The 25312-nt window shown below is 41.3% G+C and overlaps 1 protein-coding gene across 2 annotated transcripts in view; it reads right to left on the bottom strand.

Annotated features, from left to right (window-relative positions):
• HPS5 (HPS5 biogenesis of lysosomal organelles complex 2 subunit 2) overlaps nucleotides 1–25312 on the bottom strand; it is a 1422788-nt gene that overhangs the window by 843364 nt on the left and 554112 nt on the right. For both annotated transcript variants that reach the window (XM_044059074.1, XM_044059075.1), the window contains exon 9: nucleotides 23745–23833. In XM_044059074.1, the coding sequence (XP_043915009.1) occupies nucleotides 23745–23833 (89 nt within the window). The remainder of the gene's footprint in view (nucleotides 1–23744; nucleotides 23834–25312) is intronic.

The raw sequence follows: 25312 nt of genomic DNA, 5'->3' as shown, positions 1-25312 counted from the left end.
ATTCTCTTTGCATAGGCCTAGAAATGCAGCTATAGTAAATCAGGCCTACATCTTCATTTCATATTTCACATTTTACATGCAGTTTCAGTAAGTGCGGTTTCAACAAAAAGGAATATTTTAGTGAAGGATACAAATGAGCTCAGTGAAATAACCATCAGGCCAAAGCACTGATAAGTATGAAATGTGCTAACAGTGTTTGTGGAACATTTGGTACAAAACAGATATTGTTTAGATGGTACAAGGCTTAGTTGGAAACAAAGGTTAAAGAGGTGTGTAGAACTTGTAGAAAATTTACAGGTGTTAGTATCATGAGATAGACTTTAAAGACAGAAGTCAGCCTAATATGGATACTCAGGAGATTGTGTACAGAAGTCAGTTTAAAGATCCAGCAGTTCAAATACACAGAAAATCTGTTGAAATACTCAGAAGACTGAGTACAGAAGTCAGGTCAAATGAATGTCCAGCATTTCAGATGTTCAGACGTCAGCTAAAGTCATGAAACTACAGGAAACATTGCAGGTTGTTATAATTGTGCCTATTGTGAGTTTAGAGTTACAAAAGAAAGTATAATTTATTCTTCAGAACTAGACAAGTCTGAATATTCAGTCTGGTTCAGTTTATCAGCACTGTTATTTGAGACAGTGTCAATGTAGGACTTGTTGGGATCTTTTTGAATTACTTCTACCTCCACTACTGCTACTACATAATAAACTACCTTTATCAGACCTACAGTGTGTGTGCAGACTTGTATTCTGCAAGGTACAAGAAGATTTGGCACATAAAGGAGAAACTGGGATACCTGGCACTAGTTCAGCACAGCTCCAGGTAATTAAAAGGTAAAGGCATTTATTTCAGTGTTTACAACTAAGCTAACAGAGTGAGATGAGGCCAAGCAGCAGTTTGGACTGTTGGTTACTTATAGTCTTCCCTATCAGGGACTGATAACAGAGTACAGGCAAACAGAAAAAGATAGAGGAGTGCCAGGTGAAACATCAGCTGTGGTACAGTCTTCATTTGAGTCTAGAACAGAAGATTCTGTAAAAGGGATATTTAGTAGGGCATCAAAAATAATGAATGTTAACTAAAAGAATCATTCAGATGATTTACAAAAAGCTAGAAAAAGAGAAAAAAAAATCAAATCACAAAGGAACAATGGCAAGGCATCTGCAGCACTCCCAAGTATGTAACAAACCCCATACGGTTTTGGATTTTTACATGGATGTGTCTGCATAGGTATTTTTTTATATTCCAAGCAGACTTCAGAAGATTCTTTTTTCTCAGTCAGACAGCAAATGTTGGAGATGTCATGGAGAAGAGAGATGAGACTGGGAACATGTATTTAAAAAATCTCTTAAGAGTACTTTGACATGAATGTTGGGGGACACAAATAGTAATAACTAATGAAATTATTTTTTGAGTGGTATGCACGAGTTGAGTTGCCTAGACACACAGTGAGGTCTTACTAAATTTAACGTTATTGGTACCAAAAAAAGAATTACTAGAAAATGGAACTAAGAATCTAAACAAAATGAAATGGACATTTTTAATACTGCAAAGGGTATAAAAAACTGAAGGAGAGATCTTTAGAAAAGGGAATAAGCAAATCAGAAAAAACAAATGGATATGTGGGAACATCAAGGCAGGAAGTGAGCAAACTATGAAATGTTGGAGTGAATGAAAATCACTGAACAGAAAATGTATATGTATACTGCATGCTATTTTTTAGTCAGATAGGTGAACTGGTCTTTATGTTTATGGCTGTGTTTTGTGCATTTTAACTTAAACTGTCTTTTCTCCAAACTGTTTTTATTTATTTTTTGATGTTAGTGCTTTTCATCTATGTGGATTCAACACTGCAATCACTGAAGTGTTCTTTTTAAATACATTTAACTGGTATGAAGGCTACACTATAAACACTGTACAAGATGCAAAAACAAATGGCTATAGCAGCTCTTTTAGTTAATAAAGAATACACAAAAAGAGACTTTCAGTAACGTTAGGAATGTGCAGTGCACTGTTAGAAAAGGTTCATGAAAACTACACAAGAATAAAAAAATCAAACTGTGTATCACTGTAGCAGTAGATGTTCAAATGATCACTGCTGCAGTAGCATAAGCTACACGGGTTATGTCCTGCCTAGGACACAATGGCTGGACAACTTCCAAAGCTTCAAGGCACCTTCCATGTGCCCAACCTTCCATGTGCCCAAAATGCTAGTCAGCTCTAGATGACCTGACAAAAAGTTAGGTTTTGGTGCCAAGCCCTTCAGCGCTTTCATTCTAACAGAGTGTGTGAGACTAAAGACTAAGAATGACAATGCTGGCAAAATAAAATAATAATAATTAATAATAATAATGATAAAACTCCATACTCTGGCATAAAAACACACAAAAAAGGGTAGGGAGCATCTGCTACAACACTGAGTATTTGAACATCTACAGTTACGGTAAGTTTACTTACACAACTGTATTATGTTCATTTGATCATGCTGCAGTAGCCTAAGATATATGGCTACATTACCACAGCTTAGATAGACTGAGAAGAGGAAGAATGAGGGTCTAGCACCCCCTGGAGAATGATGCTAGCATAGCATGTTCCAGACTTGGAGAAGGAATCTAGTTTGTAGTACATTATAAAAGTATGCACAAAGGACCAAATTAGTGCTTCTAGAATCAAACCCTTTTCAAAAATTCACAGAAAAAAAACAAGGCCCTGGTAGAATAAGCCTTAAACCCTACCTGGGATATTTTTTTATGGTGGGACTCGGGAGCTTACAACTCAAGATACTCTTCTTGCAGAGGTCAGGCAAATGAGTAAAACTGTTTTAAGAACCCCAAGTCAGCTGATGAGCTGTATCAAATGGAGCAAGAGTTAGTTTTTCTAACACAAAGTTGAGATCCCAAGAAGGAGCCCCTTTCAAACACATTTTCATCTGAGACTGCATAGGAAAAGGGTGAATTGGACAAACATGCTGAAATGGCCAAAAAATGAACATTGATTGAGGAGCAAGACAGGCTATAGGATAGTAACTCACACAAACAATGTAAAACCGGAGAAACATTAGCCCTGAAAAGATGCTGCTTCTTTTGTTGGCAACAAACAGAAAATCCTTTCCATTTGCTAATATATGATTTTCTAGTAGTAGGTTTCCTTGCCTCCATTAATACCTGCTGCACATCCTAAGAAAAAAAGGTATTAAGAGATTCATTCAGGCAGTCAGTTGCAGTTGTTTGGGATGAGGATATATGAAACAACCCTTGTCTTGTAAGTGTAAATCCAGTCTGTGAAGAAGTTTGTGGTTATTGCCCCAGGCCATCTCCAGAAGAATGAAAAATCACTGTTGCCTGGGCCAGAAGGGAGTCACCACAATGATCTTTGGGGAGTCTTTCTGAATCTTCAAAAGTACCCTGGGCATTAGTTGGCATGGGTGGAAAAGCATACAGAAACTATTCCTGTCTGAGGAAAGGAAAAGGCATCCATCTTTTAGGCCTTCTTATACGCAGTCTTTTTTTTACATAAAAATAACACCTTAAATTATCACTTGTGACACAGGCAATATTACATTTCTATACAAGCAATCCAACCATATTAACAAGTTCATGTTTAGAAACATTGCATGTTACATGTATTACTATATATATTATACAATCTAAGCAGCACTGCATAAATTGCTCATTTCCTACCTTCTCTTACACCTCATTTCATCTCCCAAATATTTTTCTGTATGTACATTTACCACAATTTCCATTTTTTTCTATGAAATTTACTCCAACCCTTTTCTAAAGATCCCACTTCCTGTTCTTTTATCTCCATTACAATATTCACTATTTCAAGTACAGTTGGTTTACACTTTGATTTCCATTTTCTAGTTATTGCTTTTTTTTGGCAGCCACCAGAATTAAACTTAACAAGGCCTTACTATGTCTAGACAATTCAGATCCTGTATCCCAGCTCAAAAAAAGTTTCCTTAGTTACACTCATTGCTCTCCCAATATTCCTGACAGAGTTTTAAATTCTGGCAACTCATTAGACTCCCAAAACATATGCTCCTAGGTAGCTCTTTCTTCCCCATTACACTTCCAACATTTGCCACCTGTTTGAGGAAAAATTCTTTGGAGTATGCTCGGGGTATAAAAGAACCCATGCAAATACTTCCAGGCAAAAATCCTAAATCTTCTAGACTTTACTGCATATTTGGGAGCCATGCATATGTCTTCCCATTGTTTCTTTGTTAACTGCTTATCTAATCTCTCTTCCCAATCTTTTCTGACCCCTTCTGATTGATTCCTATAGTTTCATGCAATATTTTATATGTCCTACTAAATTATCCTCTTTTTAACACCAGCTTCTATTCTACATTCAACTAAAAACTCAACCAGTGCAGGTCTTTCACAAAGAATATCATATCCCTGTCTCTTTGCCTATACTCTGTCAATCCATGACATAAAAAGGTGATTTGTAGCCTGCAGTTCAAATGTCATCTTGGCCTCTTCCCATTCCATCACCCTTGCATCTCTAATGATTTGTTCCCAATACCCTAGTTCCTTTGCCAGCTTCCTCCAGTAAATTTCAGTCTCCTCTTGCCTATTTCCTGTATCACTAACTGCAGTTACTCCTATTGGCAGAATCTCCTTTCTCCAGTGCTGTACTGGCTTAATTTTTAGCATACCTTCTGCTACTTTATGAATTTAATATTGTGTGCGACAGTTATCCTCCTCAAGGATCTGTATCTAAAATCCAACTCTCCTCATTTCTTGAATTTCCTCCTGCTTCGTCATAATTCCCTTTCCATTTTGAATTGTAGCCTTTAGACTGTGTTATGCATAAGAGCCTTAACTGTGTAACTCTAAAATATCCCTTCAAATCAGGTAATCTTAAACCTCCTTTTTCTATTGGAAGGATCAAGTTACCTTACTTGACTCTTGCGCTCTTCCTCTCCCTATCTATAACTTTTTCTCTTGTTGATAAAAATATACCTGGCCTGTGTATAAAAATAAAGGGACTAAAACCATTTTTACTGCTTGTATCTTGCTATCCATGCCCATAGGCAAGATAATCCAGTTTCTCAGTTTTTGAATTATCTTATTTAGTCTTTTTCCGCATATCCTTAGCTGCCATAACAGTGTCCTTTTAGCCCATACTCCTAAGAAATTCATTTTATCATGTCTTCATAAATATGGGTACTGCTGAACCAGTTCATGTGCAAGTGCATAGTTTACAGCTATAGCTTTTGTCTTATCTTCATTAATTTTATATCCCAAAAAATGGAACTGTCTCAGAATGTTCCACAGCACTGAAATGTGTACTTCTGGTTTTAACAGGTACAAAATACTACCTTCTGCAAATAAAGCCGACTTTTCTTAAATACCATACCAATTATATCCTTGAATTTCTAAGTCTCTTATTTTCTTTGCCAATGGTTCTAAATAAAACACAAACAACAAAGAGGAAAGAGGAACCCCCTGTCTGGTTCCTCTGTTCATAGGTTGGTACTAGGCTATTGGCTCTAGGGCCTATACAAGCCTAGCCATATCAATTCCCTGGTCCCCTGTCTAGTAGGGCGACTGACGTGATCCCTGGGGTGAATTTCCTATCTTCCATCCAATCGTCAAGGTTCCTTTTGAAGAGGGCCAAAGAGGCGCTCAGCTTGACATGTATGGGCTGTCTATTCCAGAGTATGGGGAGCCTCTGGACCAGGAACCTATCCCTCCAGCATGTTTTGTTCATTGTGATGACCAGATTTAGATCCCTGGAGCGTGTAGTTCTGAGGGATTGGGATTCTTTTTAAGTGTAGCATGTCCAACAGCACTGGGTTTGACATGGCCTTGTATGTTAAGGTTCATAGGTTCATAGATTAGTACCAGGCTAACTGCCTTTGTGGGCCATTTTAAGCCTAGCCAGTTACCCCATTTGAGAATCAAACCCTTACCTTTGGTTTATAAGGCAAACACCTTAACCATTATGCCAACCTCCCACCCCTTAAGCAGAGATCACCTCTGAGTAGGTGATATGCGACAGAGCATAGCTGGAATTTTTTTTTAGACGGTCAGCATATGGCATCTGCTTTAGGCCTGTGATTCTTTTAGTGAGGTATTTCTGTGGCCTTTCCAGTTGTTGTAGATGTCTTGTGAGGTACATACCAAATGGGGCGTTGTACTCTATAATGGGTCTAATGAGGGATGAGTACAGTGGGACAATGACCTCCTTATTTCTGGATGAAAAGCCCTTAGTGATGAGGTGTGCTACATAGGATTTCCTGACTGTTGTGGCTGTGTTTATTGAAAGTGAGACCACTGTCCACCTGTGTCCCTAAGTCCCTTATTACACTTTTGGTGTTTAGTGTACTGCCACTTGTGTGGTAATTCATGGGTACATGTTTTTTCCCAAAGGGGATAAATATACATCTCTTGGCATTGAGCTTGAGTCCATGGCTCTGGCACCAAGCATCTATTTCTGTAAGAACCTTTTGTAGAATATCCACATCATTTAGGGATTTAATAATGGCTCCCAGTTTGCAGTCATCTGCAAACTTTGTTAGTCAGAGTCCCTTAGTGCTGGCCTATACTTCAGAGAAGTAGATGCCAAACAAGAGCGGTCCCAGGACTGAACCCTGAGGTACTCCACTTTGTCACATGTCTGGAGCTGGATTTTGAGTCAGCTACTTTTACAGGGGTCTATATCAAATATTCGAACTTCCAAAATGTTGAATAACATATGGTCGATATTTGGAAGTTCGAATATCTAATAAAAAGAAAAGAAAAGCATACACTAACAGTGTGAGCAGGGGGGCAAGCCCGGCTACACCCCCCACACCCCCCTACTTAAATATACCAACTCCGAGACCGCACTTCAGTGCAGAAAAGGGAAATTCTCCCATTCTGCACCGTATGGCGCCGTTAAAAGTCAACCTTCGAACACTTGAAATGTCAAACACATGGTCTCGACCATATAATGTTCGATGTTTTAAGCATTCGAATAACTGACATTGACCTTTTTACAGTGTGGGTTCTGTCAGTAAGCCAGTTGGCAACCCATCGAGTGACATAGGGATTAATGCCAAGCTTAGTAAGTTTATCGATAATTCCAGAGTGGGGGATGGTGTTGAAGGCCTTGGTGAGGTCCAGATAGGCTGTGTGGACTGCCTTACCCTCATCCACGGCTCTGGAAACTGATTCAAAGTCGTCAATCAGGTTGAGGAGACAAGATTCGGCCCTTTTACGAACCCAAACTGGGTGAGGTCCAGTGTTTGAAGGTTGTCAATGTCTTTGTTTATAAGTTCCATGATAATGCGTTCCATGGCTTTGCAGATCAGGCTTGTCAGACTGATGGGATGATAGTTCCCAGGATCCAATGTGGATCCCCCCTTGTGGAGTGGGATAACTGTAGCTGTGCGCCACTCATTGGGCATGAAGCCTGAGGTGAGGCAATGATTAAACATGACACTTAGGTGAGGTGCCAGTTCATTATGTAGTTCATGTAGTACACAGCCTGGGATGTCGTCTGGTCCCATCGATGCTGTATTCTTAGCTTTGGACAGTGCGTTTTTTACCTGTGTGGCCATGAGTACAAGAATTTGGCAATCTTTTGGTATTAAGATGGGCCCTTTAGGGGGGTGAGAGGGGGGTGAAGTTGGCACTGAATCGATCTGCCAGGATATTGGCAATATCCTTGGGATCAGTATATCGGAGAAACCCTGCCACTTTGATTTCTGCCCCCAATCCCTCATACAATAATAAGGTTAATTAGGAAGATGTACCAAAAAATGCAATTGTTTCCATTGTTCACTCTGTCAAATATCTTCTCTGCATCAAGACCCACCAACAGCAGAGATATTTTCTTACATTCTGCTTCCTTTTGGAAAATCGAAACGTTTTTGTGGTCTGGAGTTATCATCAAAAACAGTTGCTTAACAGCACTTTTTCTAATCTCATCTGCGAGATTCCCCTTCTTCTGTAAATAATTCATATTACTTCTTAACCACATCTCTTTTTTGTATTTCTACCCTAGTTTTAAACTCCACTTTTGTTTTATCCCACTCACTAGCTATAACTTCTGGAGTACTTTCCATCTTCCTTAATCACTCAGGAACAATTTTCACTACTCACGGGGGAAGTGGCAGTGTCTCATCTTTACTTCATAGGTAGGTACTAGGCTATCTGCCTGAAGGCATTTATAAGCCTAGCCGGAATGTGTTGGCTATCGCTGCCCCCTTAGATTAGTTCCCTGTGCCTCTGTCCAGTAGAGCCACTGAATTGATCTCTGGGGCAAACTTTCTGTTTCCCATCCACTCGTCAAGGTTTCTCTGGAAGAGGGTTAGTGAGGAGCTCTTCCTAATGTAGATTGGAATCTTGTTCCAGAGCATGGGAAGTCTCTGGGACAGGAATCTATCCCTCCAGCACGTCCTATTTATTGTTGTGGTGAGGTTTAGATCCCTGGAGCATGTGGCTCGATGGGATCTGGTTTTCTTTAGGTTCACTACCCTGCTTTTTCATCTTAGTAATTATTGACACATGATCTGAAATAGTTACTGGATGTGCTCATTTAAATGCATGTGTTCCTGTGAAATATAAGTTCTGTCTAATCTAGCCCAGTTATTGTACACCTTGGAGAATAACATATAAATTCTCTCAAGAGTTCCTACTACTGAATTCACATCTTCCATACCAAATATTTATATAAATGTTTCCTTTCTATCACTACTGGGGCTCCTCTAGCAATTAATATAAGTACACCTCTTTTCCTTTATCGCTGATATTTTGATGAATATCCCATACTGAGACTCTTTTTTTTATCAAATTCAAATGTTCAGTTCTTTCCAACTGTGTCTGCTGTAACATTGCTATTTGTATTCTTGATTTCTTAATATCATTAAATATTCTTTCATTTTTGTCTATACATGTGAAGCCATTCACATTCCAAGATAATATACAAAGTCCTGCCATTCTGACAAGAAGTCATTATTCCCACCTATATCTGACAGCTTTAAATGTCTGTTTCTGGCTTTCATGATACACACACACACACACACACACACACACACACACACACACACACACACACACACACACTGTTTAGGTAGGGACACCTCTGAGAAAGGTTGCAGAGGTAGATGCAGCCCTGGTGGAATGTGATCTTATCCCCTGTGGGGTAGGTTTTCCATGGTGCTTATAGCAGAAATGAATGCAATGGGCTATCCATTTAGAAATGATTTGCTTTGAAATGGCCTTCCCCTCTGCCCCTGCAGCAAAGCCATCTAGCAGTTGTTCAGATTTTCTGAGAGGCTTAGTCCTGTCCAAACAGAATCTAAGTTGTCTGTGCAGGTCCAAAGAGTGCAGTATTCATTCTCCTTTGTTTTGTGGATTCCGGAAAAAGGTAGTCGAATGATTAAGGGCCACACTAGACACCACCTTGGGCATAAAGGAAGAATTGGTCCTGAGGGAAACCCTGTCTGCATGGAAGATAATGAAGGGCTCCACTGCCACGAGGGCCTGTAATTCAGGCACTCTTCTTGCTGAAGTGATGGCTAGAAGGAAGGCTGTTTTCTAAGAAAAGAATTTCAACTCTGCAGTTGCAGCTGGCTCAAAAGGAGGGAGGGTGAGCTTTTCCAATACAAAGTTAAGGTCCCAGGCTGGAGTAGGGGCTCTCCTGGGGGATCTTAAATTTTTGGCCCCTCTGAGGGATTGCTTTAGCAGAGGGTGACAGAAGAGGGGTGGTTCAGTATTTTAATGTGCTGAAATGGCAGAGGCATGAATTTTAATGGATGAGAAGGATAGGCCCTTGTGGAGCATTTCTGTTAAGTACTGAAGTATATCAGGTAAGCTGGGCACCGTTGTGCCCATCCCCTGAGTCTGGCTCCAGGAACAGTACATTTTCCACTTTTCAGCATAGGATTTTCTAATACTAGGCCTCCTTGCCTCCAGATCGACATCTAGCACCTGCTTACTGAGGGATGCTATTGGAGAGCTCAAGGAATTAGCCAGGCTGCAAGGTTCAGGGTTTGAAGCTAAGGGTGCAGAATCTGGCCCGCCTGTTGGGACAGCAGGGAAGGGATCTGAGGCAGGTGCCATGGTTCCAGCAGTGTCATACTGCACAAGAGGTGGTACCAGTGCTGGCGTGGCCAGTATGGTGTAATCAGTATTGTCCTTGGCTTGTCCTGTTTGATCTTTAGCAGAACCATCGAGAGGAGAGGCAGAGGGGGAAAGGCATAAACTGAGAGGCTTTCCCAGGTAAAGGACAGGGCATCCATTTTCCAAGCTTGACTGTGGGAAGTCCTTGTGCAGAATTTGTCCAATTGGTAGTTCTGCGAGGAGCCAAACAGGTCTATCTCTGGAGTCCCCCATCTGTTCCTCAAGAGGTTGAATACTTTCGGTTCCAGTTTCTATTCATGTGGGTCCATGCGATTTCTGCTTAGGTCATCTGCCAGAGAATTTAGCTTGCCTGTCAGGAATTGAGCCTGTAGGTGCACTTGGTAGCTCAAGGCTGTGTTCCACAGAGCCATGGATAGTCTGCAGAGAGGGTACGAGTGGGTTCCCCCCTGCTTGTTTATGTACCACAGAACTGTGGTGTTGTCTGTCTTTACCAATAGTTATCCTGGAAGAATGCGGTCTTTGAAGGCTGTCAGGGAATTCTGTACAGCTAACATTTCTTTTTGATTGATATGCAGGTGCATCTGTCTCAAGTTCCATTTGCCCTGAATGCACTGCCCAGCCAAGTGAGCCCCCCATGCATAATCTGATGCGTCTGTTGTTAGGGTTTGGGCGGCAGGAGGTAGAGTGAAAGGGAGCCCCCCTTGTTGTAGATAGCTGGGTCTTTGTGGCCAGTAGTTTGAAGTAGGTTGTCAAATAAACTTGTTTCTCTGGAGTGAGGAAAGCCATCTGGGAAGTTGTGTTCAAGCTTGCTCCCAGGAATACAATCTGTTGGGCAGGGTACTAGGTGAGATTTCTTTTCGTTTACGGTGTACCCCAGTGAGGTTAGAAGTTTCTTTACGAATGCCAGATGTTTTAACAGCAAGTCCTGGCTTTCTGCCTGAATCAGACAATCGTCTAAGTATGGGTATATCTGAATATTTCTCTGCCTGCAAAATGCAATGGCTGGATCTAGACACTTTGTGAATACCCTGGGCGCAGTAGATAAGCCAAAGGGAAGTGCAGAGGACTGATAGTGCATGGAGCCTGCCCTGAAGCGTAGGTATTTCCTGCAAGATTCCCTTATTGGGATGTGCAGGTAAGCTTCCATTAAGTCTACGGTTGCCAACCAGGCATTTTTGCCTAGCATAGGAAGCAGCTGTTGAAGTGTTAACATTTTGAATTTTGGGATTACCAAAAATGTGTTTAAAATAGAGAGGCCCAGGGATAGGAAGCCAGGAGCTGTCTTTTCTGGGTACCAGGAAAAGTATTGAATAAAAAACCTTGTCCTCTTTCTTCTGCTGGGACAGGTTGAATAGTCCTGATACTTAGAAGAGAGAACTTGCTGTAGAGCTTCTGCTCACTGATTTGGGGGTAGGTTTGGCCATCCGTTTGGGGTTGGTAGGGTGTGGAAGTGGAATCTGTATCCTTGGGAAACTATATTCAGAACCCGTTTGTCCTGGGTAATGAGTTCCCAGTTTTTTGCATGCAGGGCGAGCTTTCCTCCTAGGGAGCAGGTAGTTGAGCAGGGCTTGGAAGGGTTAAGTTCAAGCCATTGTGTCATTTTTACGTGGGGGGGGTGTCTTACTACTCCCTGCTTTGGAAGTGGTAGCCCCCCACTGCTTAGGCCTGTGTGTAGCCTGAGACCGAAACCTAGGTGGTCTGCTGTTCCTGGGTTTGGACTGAGAAGGCCTGGAAGAGGCTGGAAAGGACCAATTCTTTGAAGGCCAATGCCTAATAAATCTGGGGGGCTGTACTTGCAGGAAATCTTTAACAGTTTACATAGATTTAGCTTTTTCCTCCATCTTTTTGAGGACTTCTTCTGCTCTGTTGCCAAACAGGTGGTCTTGGTTTAAGGGAGCATCCAGTAATTTAGCTTTAACATGATCTGGCAAGTTTTGCTCCTTAAGCCAAGCATGCCTTTTAAGTACAGACCCAGTGACAGCAGCCCTGCAAGATGCTTCTAAAGAGTCAAAACCACATTGCAAAGTATGTTTAACAACTTGTTCTGCAGAATGTATTAAATTGTAATTCTTTGTGTTCAGTACAGTCAGGAATCAACATCATTGTCTGTTTAAGTAGTCCCATAATATGCTGCTGGTACTTTATCATACGAAACTGGCAATTTAAAGCCCTAATGGCCAAAGTAGCAGAAGTATATATCTTCTTGTCCCATCTGTCCAAGGCTCTAGAATCTCTATCATAATCCCTAGTACTTTTAGAACTAATCTGACTTTGACTCTGTTGCTGTGGAAGAGAAGGGAGACCAGTTTGTGTATGTCTGCTATTCTTTGGTCTGTGAGCCTCGCAGACATGTTGACTGTGTCTAGATTTGCGCCTATGAAGGTAATAGCATGACAAGGCGACAAAACAGACTTTTCGCAATTTATTGAGATACCTAACTTTTGAAAAATGCGAAATGTGCGGTCTCTGGCAAGTAGAAGAAGATGCTTGGTAGGAGCTGTGAGGAGCCAGTCGTCTAAGTAAGGAAACACCTGGAATCCTTGACGTCTCAGGTGAGAAGCTACCACTGCCATGGCATACAGCACAAGAGTCCTGCAGGTGTAAAGGTCCCAGGCAGTACACACAAAAAGTGTGACCGTCTGTCAGAGACATTTTCTGACAGCACGAGTCACACTTCTTGAAGCCTGAGACCTTTGAATCCTTAGACATTTTTAAGGAAAAAGTGTAACCACCACACACACAAACACACCGATTACACTGTCCACTAATGTTAACTAAAAAAAATTAGTTCTTTTTTTTTTTTTTTTTAAATCCCTAAAAAACACATACACTCCACTAATAAGGGGATGGAAGGGCCCGAAGGCCTGAGGGAAGAACTAATAAGTTCTTAAGGAAAAAAGGGGATAAACAGGTATGAAAGGGTCAAAATCCACTAAGTTAAGGGAATTAACTATAAAAAACTAAATTAAAGGGGTTTAATTTAACTATAATCTATAATAACTGACCTGAAGCCGGTAGAAACAATACACCTCGATCGCTGTAGCGGCAAACGAGATCTGAGGTAATACCGCCTAGCATTGTGGGATATAAGGGGAGCCTCGAGCCGGTGGAACCAACTCTCGAGCTTTTAGAGTGGCCGAGTCAGAGCCGAGGTCGGCTCCGAACCCATCCAGCAAGAATGAAGGCGAGATAGACAACTTAACATCAATTGTTTCAAACAGACAGCTGCAAACACAGGTCTTAATTCACCTAAAGCTGAGGTTAGCCATGCTAAAAATGCATGTTACTGCCTGTGCTTCTGCTTACACTAACTGGTGTCTTTTTATATTTATTCCCTTCCCAGATGTGAAAAACAACCTGCATGCTTTCAAAAAACATTAACTTTTTGCCTTTAAGAAACATACTATGGCTTTTTTTACTGATCTATAATCAGCTTGTCTCCATAGAAATGTAATAGAAAAAATGTAATCCACAGCTACAGGCTTCTAAAGACAAGTTGAAACATTTATTGATACATGAAATTTTTTCATTATATTCAGTGCTCTCTTATTTACAGTTTCTACTTAAAACTTGGTATTAGATTAAGCCAAGGGTCTTAACTCAAATGGTTACCTATGCAAAAGTAAGAGGAAAAAAATACATCAGTTCTACATACATTACAACCTGTGTACTTTTGTACACCATCCTCCACATCAACAACCCATGATTAAAGCTTAACAACTCAAACATGCTTTAGTTTAGCCTTTTTTTCTTTTTAAATTGTAATGCTCTGGTTTAGCCTTTTTTTCTTTTTGCATTGTAATGCTTACATTTCTTAATACTAATAAGAAAAAAAGGCAAATGTCTACTTTAGTATCTTTATTACATCAAAGAACAATTAAAATGCTTTAATATAAACATACAATTTATATCACAAAATGTTTCATAGAAATATTGTTATGAAAAGAAATTATTTTACTTATGGTTACCTTCTTCCTGCCTCTTCCCCTTTCCCGAGTGTTCTTTCAAACATTAAATGGCATAAACTGAGGCAAATGCCTTTCAGTTCCCCCATAAGTTTAACAAAGTCAACAAAAGTCCAGTCTTTCCACTTTTCCTTATGCAGCTGCATGTTACAAATATGATTGATGCTTTGCAGTCTCACATTTATTCACTAATTTCTGTGTTGCTGGTCTTGTTCCTGCTCATCTCCCTCTCCCAACTCCAAACTCCAGATTTCAGTTCAATGCCTAGGTAACTCCTGATTCTTCAAGTCAGCTCCTGTGCTTTCCTTGATCACGCAAGCATTTTCCTTTGGAACAATGGAAAAGGTTTCTCTGGCAAAGTCTCTCCATGTGCTTTATTATGAGAAGAATGAAAAGCTGGAGTCTGAACTGCTTTTTGCTGAACAGCTGCAGGATTCTACCCAGTCAGCTTTTTTTCTTTACTTTTTCTAGGTGTTTTACCTTTCAAGCTCTCTTAGTTTCTTCTTTGATGGCATCCAGACAGTATACTTACTAACCAGTAACTGAATTTACTAAAAGTTGACAGAGATCCTCGCCCTTGTCTTTCAGTTTCTTTTTTCACATTGGAAGAGGTTACGTCAAGCTGCTGAACAATGTACAGCCCTCTTATATAAAATCCTCTTGTATAGAGTCCTTGAACAGATTTTTGGCAATTGATTATTTACAGAGGAGTCAAAAAGATTTGTTTGAGGTGTTCCCCACAGATGGGCCAAATCTTAGAAAACTCACTGATTCAGCTTCCATTTGTTAAACTCAGTACTGGTCCCGTTCAGCTTGTCTGCCACACAATTTTGCTTTGACACAATGTAAGGTGCCTCTACAGTGAGACTGTGCTGAAAAGCTATATCCAAGGCTACCATGGCTGGTCTGCACAGAGGGTAAGAGCTAGTTCCTCCCTTAGTTATGTTACATATTACTGTGGTATTTTCTGTAAACACTTGTAGATGTCCTGGGGACCACAGACTTTTAAAGAATTGAAAGCATTTATGAGAACTAACATCTCTTTTATGCTGATGTGTTTTAGTCTTTTTTGTTCTAAAGACCCTGTACTTTTAATCCCTATAGACAATGCTCTCCTAACAACATCTGAGGCATCTACTGTGACTGACTTTGCTGGAGCAGGAGAGGAGAATGGCAGACTTGGATTCTGAGAGATTTTCTGTCTCCACAACATAATTTCCTTTTTCACAAATCCTAAAACTGGAATTTGAAAGGTCAATAGATGTTGTTGCTGGGACTATACAGATTTTAGGTACCACTGTAACTTTTTAATGTGGAACCTTGCAAAATATATCAATGATGTCCTGAGACCTAGAATCCTGTGGAATTCCCATGGTGAGAAGGAAGTCTGAGTGAAAAATTTCAGGAGTAGATCTAAATGCATATCTAATTTTTTTTCCTGTGGAAGAAAAGCTCTTTGAACTGAGGTGCCCAGATGATACTCCAGAAAAACAATCCTGTGAGAAAGAGAGTCAGAAAGAACTTCTGAATGTTCTCTTACAATCCCAGCCTGTAACTGAGATCCCTTACCCAAGTGAAGGATTCAAACACTTTGAAAAATACTCTGCAAAGACAAGCAAGTCCAAAGAAAGAAAAATGTGAATATTTTACAGTCTGCAGTAGACCATCACAAGAGCTAGGCACTTTGTGAACACCCTTGGAGCAGTAAATAGCCCAAACTGTAAGGCAGAGAAGTGATAATGTGATCAAGACACAATAAACCTTGAGAAAAATCTGAAATATGGATCTATAGGCACATGATGATATGCATTTTTTAAATCTAAGGTGACTAGGAAACTCAAAAGGGTAATGAGTAGCAAGTTGTGAAGTGACAGCATTTTGAACTTGGGCACTATCATAAACTAGTTCATAAAGGAAAGGTCCAGAACAGGTCTCAGACAGGCTTCTTTCTTTGGCAACAAAAACATCCTTGAATAAAATCCTTCTCCTAACCGAGGAAGAGGGGCAGCTACTACTACCTCCTGATCTAGCATACTTTGGATGACAGAAAGGAAAAGAAGAGTTTGATTTGGCAAATAAGGAAGAATCCCCTGAAAAGGAGACAGATTGCTACTGCAATTTGTAGCTCTGATGGATTATTCCCAGAACCCAAATGTCTGAAACAATATTTTGCTAAAGACAGAAACTGAGGTTCAGACTTTCAGGAAGAATTAAAGGACTTCCAGGATGGATGAGGGTGGAAAGCAATCGTATAGTCATTCAAACTTATTAGACTGCTCTTTGTTCTTGGGTGTTCCTGTTTTGTTTTTTGAATCTCCCTGTCACTGTTTTTTTAAACATCTGCTTACCAGTAGATTGTTGGGACTGTTTATTTTGCTTTTTATTGAAATTAGATGAGGGAGCATAGAATTCCTTGGTAAACTTGGATAAGGGATGAAAAATCTGAGAGATCCCTTGGATTGCCCCCCCCCCAATCACACTTTTAATGATTCTGCAGCAGGAGGTCTAAAAACTACCTCTCCATTCAAGGCAGAATTCAACATTTTTTGACAGTGTCTTGGAGGTTTTGTGAACACAGCTAGGCAACTCTCCTCATACTGATTCAAGTGACAGCAGCGACAGAAGTGTCATCAGCAGAGATATATGCACATTTTAAGCAATGAGTAGTGACTTGTGAAACATCTGAAGCCAGACTACACAAAGCAGACTTTTCCTCACACGAAGCACCAATGCCAAACATTCCTCATATTCTCACAAGAGGCCAGTATAAACTTCAGCTTTGAGCCTGACTGCTGAAAATTCGAAAAGCAAGAGTTGCAGAAGCATACACTTTCTTCCCCAAACTTTTCACCATCCTTGTCAGAAAAAGAGGGATTACTATTAAAATGATTAGCAGGAACTTGGTTCACTAAAGCTATGGCTGCTGTGTTAAGTTTGGAATTAGTGTATAAAAAAGACTAAGGAAATTTATCTATCTGCTTTTTAGTGGGAAGCAGGCAGACTGGCAGGGAAATTGCAAGCTGTGGCAAAAACATCCTCCTAAGCTCAAAGAACAAGATGAATAGGTGTAGATTCAGGAAATTCCAGTTGTAATAATTCATATTTTCTGAGGGGCTGAGAACCATCACTACTTTCGCACTGAAACAACTGATTAATTGTGGAAATAAGTCTCAATTAAAAAGAATCCTTTACAGGGACTATCTGAAGTCATACTCTCTTCAGAAACTGAATCAGAAATCTGTGTAGATGTTGCATCATCTGTCCCTTCACACTCCTTTTGAGAGTCAGACTCTTGAATTTCTTCAGGAAAAAAGAATCCATTTTTCTTTTAAAAGGACCAGGCATATAAGAATAGTCAAAAGCCTGTACTAAACACTGAACTAAACCAAATCACTTACTCCTGTCCAGCATCACTGGGACAGAAGACGACATATGTTTAGTCTTTTGACAGGAATCCCTGATGAAACAGACACAGAACTGCCAGCAATCACCTCCCTAGGGAAGGGCACAGCTTTCTGGCTAAGTAAAGAAGCATTCTGTGCCATGTACCAGGACTAGGAACAATGGCTCTCCCCTGCCCGACAAAGGCATACCAACAGTCACAGAGGATGTGTTTAACCCCTTGTACATGGTGGTTGTATGGATGGACTGTACCAGCAGGACTCAATGAAAAAGATGAGTGGTTTGAGAAACCTGCCTAGGCCACAGCAGAGTCACCCACCAGTGACCGAGGCAAAATATCAACCTGCTTTGCTGGCAAAGGCTGCTGAACAGTCATTAATATTTTGACTACATCAAGCACAAAAGAACCTCCCCCCCAAAAAAACAGTAAAAAGCACTTTAAACGCTTACCCAAGCCCCCAAAAGTAAAATAAAAAGAAGTTATGTGCTTACCATAACGTTCCATGTTTGTAGTCCATCTCGCCTACATTCTTGCTGGATGGGTTCGGAGCTGATTCAGGGACCACTCCTGAGGCATCAGAATTGCTTGGCTGAGTTTGTCCGCTATTATGCTGGATTTCCCCAGGATATGCATTGCTATCAGGAAGCGTTGAGTATCCATCGCCCATTTCCAAACTCTTAAGGCCTCTCGGCAAAGCGGGTAAGACTTGCCCCCCCCCCCCCGCTTGTTTATGTACCACACAACAGACATGTTGTCTAACTGAATCACAATCATCCCGGTGGGAAGGGAGCTGTGAAGTGCTTGCAATGCATATAGCACCGCTCTCATCTCCAGAACATTGATGTGAAAGTGGTTCTCGTGGTGCTGCCAAGTACCTTGGACTGTCATTCCCAGATAATGCCCCCCCCACCCTATCTGGGAAACGTCTGTGGTCAAAACTGTTTTCTCTTGTGGAGGAACAAGTGGATGATCCAGGATAAGTTGTTTCGTGTGTAACCACCATGTCAAATCCTTTTTGCATGCATTTGTTATTAATATCTGGTGAGACAATGGAAGGTCTTGCATCGACCATTGTGCAAATAGCATCCATTAGAGAATCCTCATATGTAGGCGAGCAAGAGGAACTAATAGGATGGCTGAAGCCATAGTCCCTACGACTTGAAGGACTACTCTGGCCTGGACTCTATTTGTTTATTAAGGATCTGACCTGACTGCATAGAGATTCCACTCCTTCTTGTGTTAGCTTTACTGACATGGTGATTGTGTCTATTTCTGAGTCTAGATATACAATATGCTGCGAGGGAGATAAGACTGACTTTTGCAAGTTGATAGTGATGCCTAGACTGGTGCACAAGGATAGAGTCTCGTCCTTGGTCCTTATGAGTTGATGCTTGGTGGTAGCATTGAGGAGCCAGTCATCTAGGCACAGAAACACCTGGAATCCTTGACGTCTCAGGTGAGCTGTTACCACTGCCATGCATTTGGTAAACACTCTGGGGCTGTAGTGAGGCCAAAGGGCAGTGTTCTGAACTGAAAATGACTGGCTCCCAGCCGGAAGCATAAGTGTCTCCTGGAGCGCCTGTCCATTTTGATGTGGTAGTACGCATCCTGGAGATAACTTGAGCACATCCAGTTGTCTTTCCCGATAAAGGGAAATATCAACTGCAGAGTGACCATTCGGAACTTTGACTTTCTTACATGCTTGTTGAGCCTGCTGAGATCTAGACTTAATCTCCAGTCCCCTTTCTTTTTTGTAACTAAAAAGAATCGAGAGTAAGTTCTGGTTCCTACTTGCTCTGCGGGGACTTCTTGGATGACTCTTTTTTGCAGCAACGAGATGACTTCTGATGTTGCACGTTCTAGTTGGATGGGTGGTATGTCTGGAAGAGACAGATTTGTTGGGGGTTTGGAAATAAAGGGAATCAGGTGACCTCTGGATATTATTGTGTGTACCCAATGATCTTGAGTGATAGTTAGCCAGGTGCTTGGGTAAAGCGACATATGACCCCCGACTGCCTCCAGCGACGGACAGTCGGGCAATCCCTCAGGGTCGATGAAAAGGACGATCAGAGAATGCTTCTCTGTCTCCCTGATGTTGCGGACCTCCACTGCCGCGAGGGCAGCGTCTTCCATTATATCCTCCCCCTATGCCTCTGGGGCAGGGTTAACCTTGTGCCTGAGGAAAACCTTTTTGGGATTTGCGGAACCACATTTTCCCTCCTGTGTTACCCTTGGGATAGGGTCTGGACGGGAGAGAGAAATGGACTCCAATGACAGACAAGGTTTTCCCTTCCTGCTCGCACCTAGTCAAAGTCTCTTTCACTTGGGGTCCAAAAAGAGATGAGCCATCAAAGGGAACATTAGTGAAGGAAGACTTGAAGGATTCCGTAAAATTACAAAGATGCATCCACGAATGTCTCCTTTGGGATATTCCTGCTGTGGCTGCCCTACTTGCTCCATCTGCCGCATATGAGATCAGCCTCATGGAGGAGTTAGCTATGGAAGTAAGGGTGGAGAGCTGTGTAGAAACCTTATCCATGGAACCCGGAAGCTACTGAACCCTGGAGGGTATCTCCTAACTCTTTCAGGAGATCCCTCTGACGATGAGTAAAATGAGTTAGGTAATTCAGCGATCTTAATGTAAATGCCGCTAAAGAAAAAGTACACTTCCTATACCTATCCATCGTCCTGGACTCCTTGTTAGCAGGATGGATATTAGAAGACGTCTCAGATAATTCCTTCTTGGTGGCCACAGCTACCACAATCATCTGGAATTCCCTTACTAAGGAAAGACTTGTCATCAGGTGCTGTTATAAATTTGTTTGGCCTCCTCGGGACGGCTTCCACTGAATCTGGAGAGGTCCATGCTTTCCGCAATATGACCCCCAAAAGTTGGTCATAAGGCAGTGTCACCCAGGAGGGGAAAGGTCAGGAGCCAAAGGCCTCAAGATAGACTGACTCATCTTCAGTAGGGCTAGAGGTCTTCCAATCACCCCTATGTCTAAGGATTTCTAGGATGTCAGAAAACAAAAGACATCCTCAGAGGGGGATCTAGGGGACCCTCCTGATTCCTCTAAATCAGTGTCTAACGTGACAGACTCAGGGGAGTCAATATGTTTCCTCTTACATAGCCTCTTGCGAGGGATCTCTCCAGTGGGATAATCTGGGGAGGTCTCGGAAGAGGGAGCACCTCCAATGAGGGCTAATTGGGCCTCTGGTTCCCTATGCTGTGGGGGTGGCAGGAGGGAAGAGGTTTCTGCCTGCTGCTGGTGGGACACAGGTTCCAAAGGAATGGCTTTGGCAGAGGATAAAGCCTTCTCTATAGCTTCAAAAGCCCCCTCCCCACTCCGAGGGGGAGCTTGGTCGACTCCTAACAAGAGGGAACAGCTCGGAAGCAGAAGTGGGAGCAGAGCTGAGTTGAGCTGAGGCTCTGAGAGGGAGGGTCGGTTCTGACGAGAACCCAGGGTGACTGTCCCCCTCGGAGTCGACACAACAGTGTCGGCTCCTAGAACCCTCTGCTCCAGACTGAGCCATCGAGGATAGAGTAATCGGCTCCGAGGAAACAGGTTGAATCCCTGGAGCCAAAGGGTCGAAGACAGAGGAACCTGATGTAATAGGTTCCGAGTGGGAAGCAGTCAGAAGAGGAACAGTGGTTGGTAAGGGGGTCAGCTCTGAGACCTTTGGGTCTGGAGGGGCCAATTTTTTAGCCAGAGCTGGATCCGAAAGTAACCTCTTCACCACCCTCTTGATGTCCTCATCTGATAGGGTCCTGGAGGATCTGGTGGAGACAGAAGGAGACCTCCTTCTCTCCAAAATGGGAGATCTCAATGTAGGAGATACAGTTTCGATGTTGGGCAAAATTTTCGGTACTGAAGACTGTCTCGGAACCGATGAAATCGATGGCACCGAAGATGAAGCTGAGTTGGAACCAGAACTTCTTGGTTCCAACACTTTATTACTATATTTTGGTAGGTTTTTGCTTTTTATTTCAGATCTTATGGTATATTACCATTGTATATGACCAGGGTACTGTGTTTAGACACTACAATTGAAAGTATGTACATTTGCTTTGTATTCATTCTAGATGATTTGGTACTATTTAGTACTAAGTTGATGAAGGAGACTGTTTTACATTAGATTGTGTCACAATGTTTTTATTTATATAAACAAATGCTTGATTGTACGATTTTCATGGATTTTAACGGTTCTAGTGGGGGGAAAATGTGGGTCAGGTGACTATCTGCTGGTATTTAAAGGTTGCAATGAATGTATTCTTTGTTCTGATGAAGCTCAGTATTGACCGAGGGAAAGCGCGTAACATTCTGTGTGTTTGTTCGTGGAATAAATTTGGCATTTTTGAATCCTGTGGCTGGTCAACTATATTATCCATATTGCTACATCTTGGTTGAATCTGTGGTCCTGTTTGCCGTGAGTTTGGAATCTTCTTGGCTTGTGTTCTGTCGGTTATTTTACTGTCCGACACTTTAGTCTTTATCGGGGCCGATGATTTTCTCTTTGAGGATTTTGGAGCTGCCTGACCAAGTTCCAGCTGTTCCTGGAAGGAACTGGTCATGAGACCCCTATCAATGAGTTTTCTCTTCCTTTCATTCAAAACTCTTGTGCTAAAAGCGTGACAGAGGGTGCAGGGTCCCTGTAAATGGGTTTCACCAAGACAATATACACAACTGGTGTGGCTGTCTGTAAGAGACATTTTCTGTGCACACCTATCACATTTTTTGAACCCCGATGATCCTTATCTTTATCTTTAGACATTCTTAGACACTAAGACAAAAAGATAATAACAGTAAAAGTATTAACAACAATAAAGGTGAGAAGAGAAGAAGATTTTAACAGTCACACATGTACAGGGAGGAAAGTCCCTCTAACTTAAATGGGCAATATGGCCCTCTAACTTAAACGGGCCATACAGTCCTAAGGGGGGAATAGAGTTTGAAAAACTTTCAGAAACAGTAGTACAAGAGATAAGAAACTATCTATATAAATATCAGATAGAAAAAGGGTAGAAAAGGACTAAATATAGTAAAAAAATCATTTTACTTAGCCAACGAACCAGTAAGACACAACCTCAAAGCTTTCACGGCAAACGAGATCTGGGGAATTGCCGTGAGGCACCATGGGATAGGGGCTAGCCTCGAGCCAGTAAAAGCTCTCGAGCTTTAGTATCGGCAGAGTCGGAACCGAATATCGGCTCCGAACCCATCCAGCAAGAATTACGGCGAGATAGGACTACATAACATCACCAGTTTGTCCCAGAAAAACCTAGTTTTAAATAAACTTTATCAACTTCTTAGCACAACAGTAAAAAATTGTAATATTCCAGTTTAAAAATGAAAAAAAAAAGTCACATGACTGTCAATAAAACCACTTTTTCTGCAAAATAAATATTTTAGCTAGGAAGAAGTACATTATTTCACAAAAATTAAAGTGGAAGGTTTTTTTTTTCATAAAGAAAACTTATCAGCCCTGCAATGGAGCAGTGTTATTCGATCGCTGATCTTAGAAAGCCCTCAGAGGAGCACTCTCTCTGGTGACAGGAAAGCTCTGAAGGGTTTGGCACCCAAACCTACCTATTAGTCAGCTCAGCTGAAACATTGAACAGGCAACAAACAGAAGGGGCAGTGCAAAACAATCATACCCGAAAGCTATGAAAAGCACACATCTGTTGGACCTGCAGCTTTAGCAATGAGCAGAAAATTTATTTAAACTGGCAGCAAATTACATGTTACTATGCAAGCAGAATATTTTACATTTTAACTTGTTAACCAGGCAGTCCCTTTCTGACCCTGTTCAACCATGATTTGTTTCACAATGGTAAGGGCAAACAGAACATACATACAGATAATTTTAGTGCAGCCAGTCAAGTACCATGTTTTAGTGAAGATGGGTGTGGGGGACTGAAGTACATACAAAAAATGCATGCAGGCACTGGAGCAAACATGCAAATCTCCTTAAAGATAGAAGCAGGAAGACAAGGCTGAATTCCAGATAATGAAGTTGTGAGGCAGGGATCCTATCACTAAGCCACTTTTTACCAAGACTATTTCAGGCATAACAGTTCAACCACTCTTGTACAGCAATTAATATCCACTAATATGCATAACAATAGTTCATAAACCAAAAGAAGCTGAAGCTCTCTATGAACTACTGCATACAGACTAGATTTCCACGATAACGTTGCTCAAACAAGTGTAAAACATTCTACTTTGCATTTATAATGTGTGTGTATTAAGCAAAATATACATATTTTAAAACAAATAATTTTCTGACCTTTCACTTCACACCACAGTAGGACTTGAACATTCTGAGGAATAAATATGAAGATTCCTCTTTCAGTCCATGTTATGACATGCTGATCCCTGTAATACAAACATGATTTCACATGTACTAATTTGAAAAAAAAAAGTATATAGAATTATACCACAATTCATGGGGAACTGTTCTATGTCTCTTGGATGGCTTGAAAGTAAAGATTAAGAACCATCAGGACTAAAGCTTGCATGATGAGGGTGCAGTAATTAAAATAAGTCTATATTCCCTGAAATTTACAAGTGTAACTTCAACCAGATACTATTCTGTACAACTGTCTTTTGAGTTAGTATTTTATAACAGTCTAAATATCAATAATATAATTTCATACTGCTGTCTTCTGGAATGCAGACTGTGTGTTTCTCTGTCTAGCTATGTAAATTACATTTCATGGCAGTGAGTATACAGCACAAAGAAGAGTGTAGGTGGCTTTAGTTCTCTTTTTTTATCCTCAGTATTCTTAATTATAAAGCAGGTTCACAAATTTTAGCAGTAACAGAAATTAAAACCAAAAGTCTGGAATAAGAGTTATGTACGTACCATAACTTGGCATCTGTGTTGTCCTACGTCACCAATGATCACTACAGGGTCTTGGATCCGACATCGGATCCAAGCCAGCAAAATACTTCCCACAGGACTGGAGGAGAAACTCGAAATTCCTCCCTGATGTGATGAATGACTATTTAGGATAACACAGATGCCAAATTATGGTAAATACATAACTCCTAATCTGATGTTATACAAGTCATCATTCATCACTACAGGGTCAGAGTCCCCAGCTAACATCAACCCTAGGAGGCCTCAAGGAAGGACATGCCAGAGTGCCATGGAGCCAAAAGAAGCCCTGCTCCAGTGAGAAATAAATGTGTGAGGGTTAGACCAAGTGGCAGCAGCACAAATATCATCAATAGAAAGCCTTGCTGCAAAGGCTGAAGAAGTTGCTACAGACCTTGACATTTCTTGGAACCTCAGTGTGATTAAGAGTGTAGACTGTACAGATGCAGCTAGATATCCATTTAGAAATAGTGACCTTGGAAACTGAAAGGTCGCATGTGTTAAGGGAAAAGGGCACAAAGAGCTGTTCTGACTTATGAAAATCTTTTGTCCTACGCAGGTAGAACCGTAATTGTTGGTGAACGTCCAAGATATGTAGGATATACTCCCCTTTGTTGGAATAGTTAGGGAAGAAAACTGGAAGTTGAATACATTGGTTTAAAGATGAATTGGAAGCAATCTTGGGCAAAAAGTAGGGGTTCGTCCTAACAGAGACTCTGTCCTTGTGAAAAATCAAGTAAGGGGGAGTAATGGTGAGAGCTTGCAGTTCTGAGACCCTCCTAGCTGAAGAAATAGCCACCAGGAAGGCCGTCTTATAAGATAGGAACTTGAGGTCGCAGGAACTACCAGGCTTAAAAGGACTCCTAGTCAGAGATTGCAAAACCAGCATGAAGTCCCAAGGAGGTGAAGAGTCCTTAATCGGAGGCCAAAGCAGAAAATCCCCTTTCATAAATGCTTCACAATGCTGGGAAGAA

The sequence above is a fragment of the Protopterus annectens genome, chromosome 17.part0, assembly GCF_019279795.1.
Source record: "Protopterus annectens isolate FY-2018-M chromosome 17.part0, PAN1.0, whole genome shotgun sequence".
NCBI classification, from domain to species: Eukaryota; Metazoa; Chordata; order Ceratodontiformes; family Protopteridae; genus Protopterus; species Protopterus annectens.
This window is presented reverse-complemented; position numbering and strand designations above follow the sequence as displayed.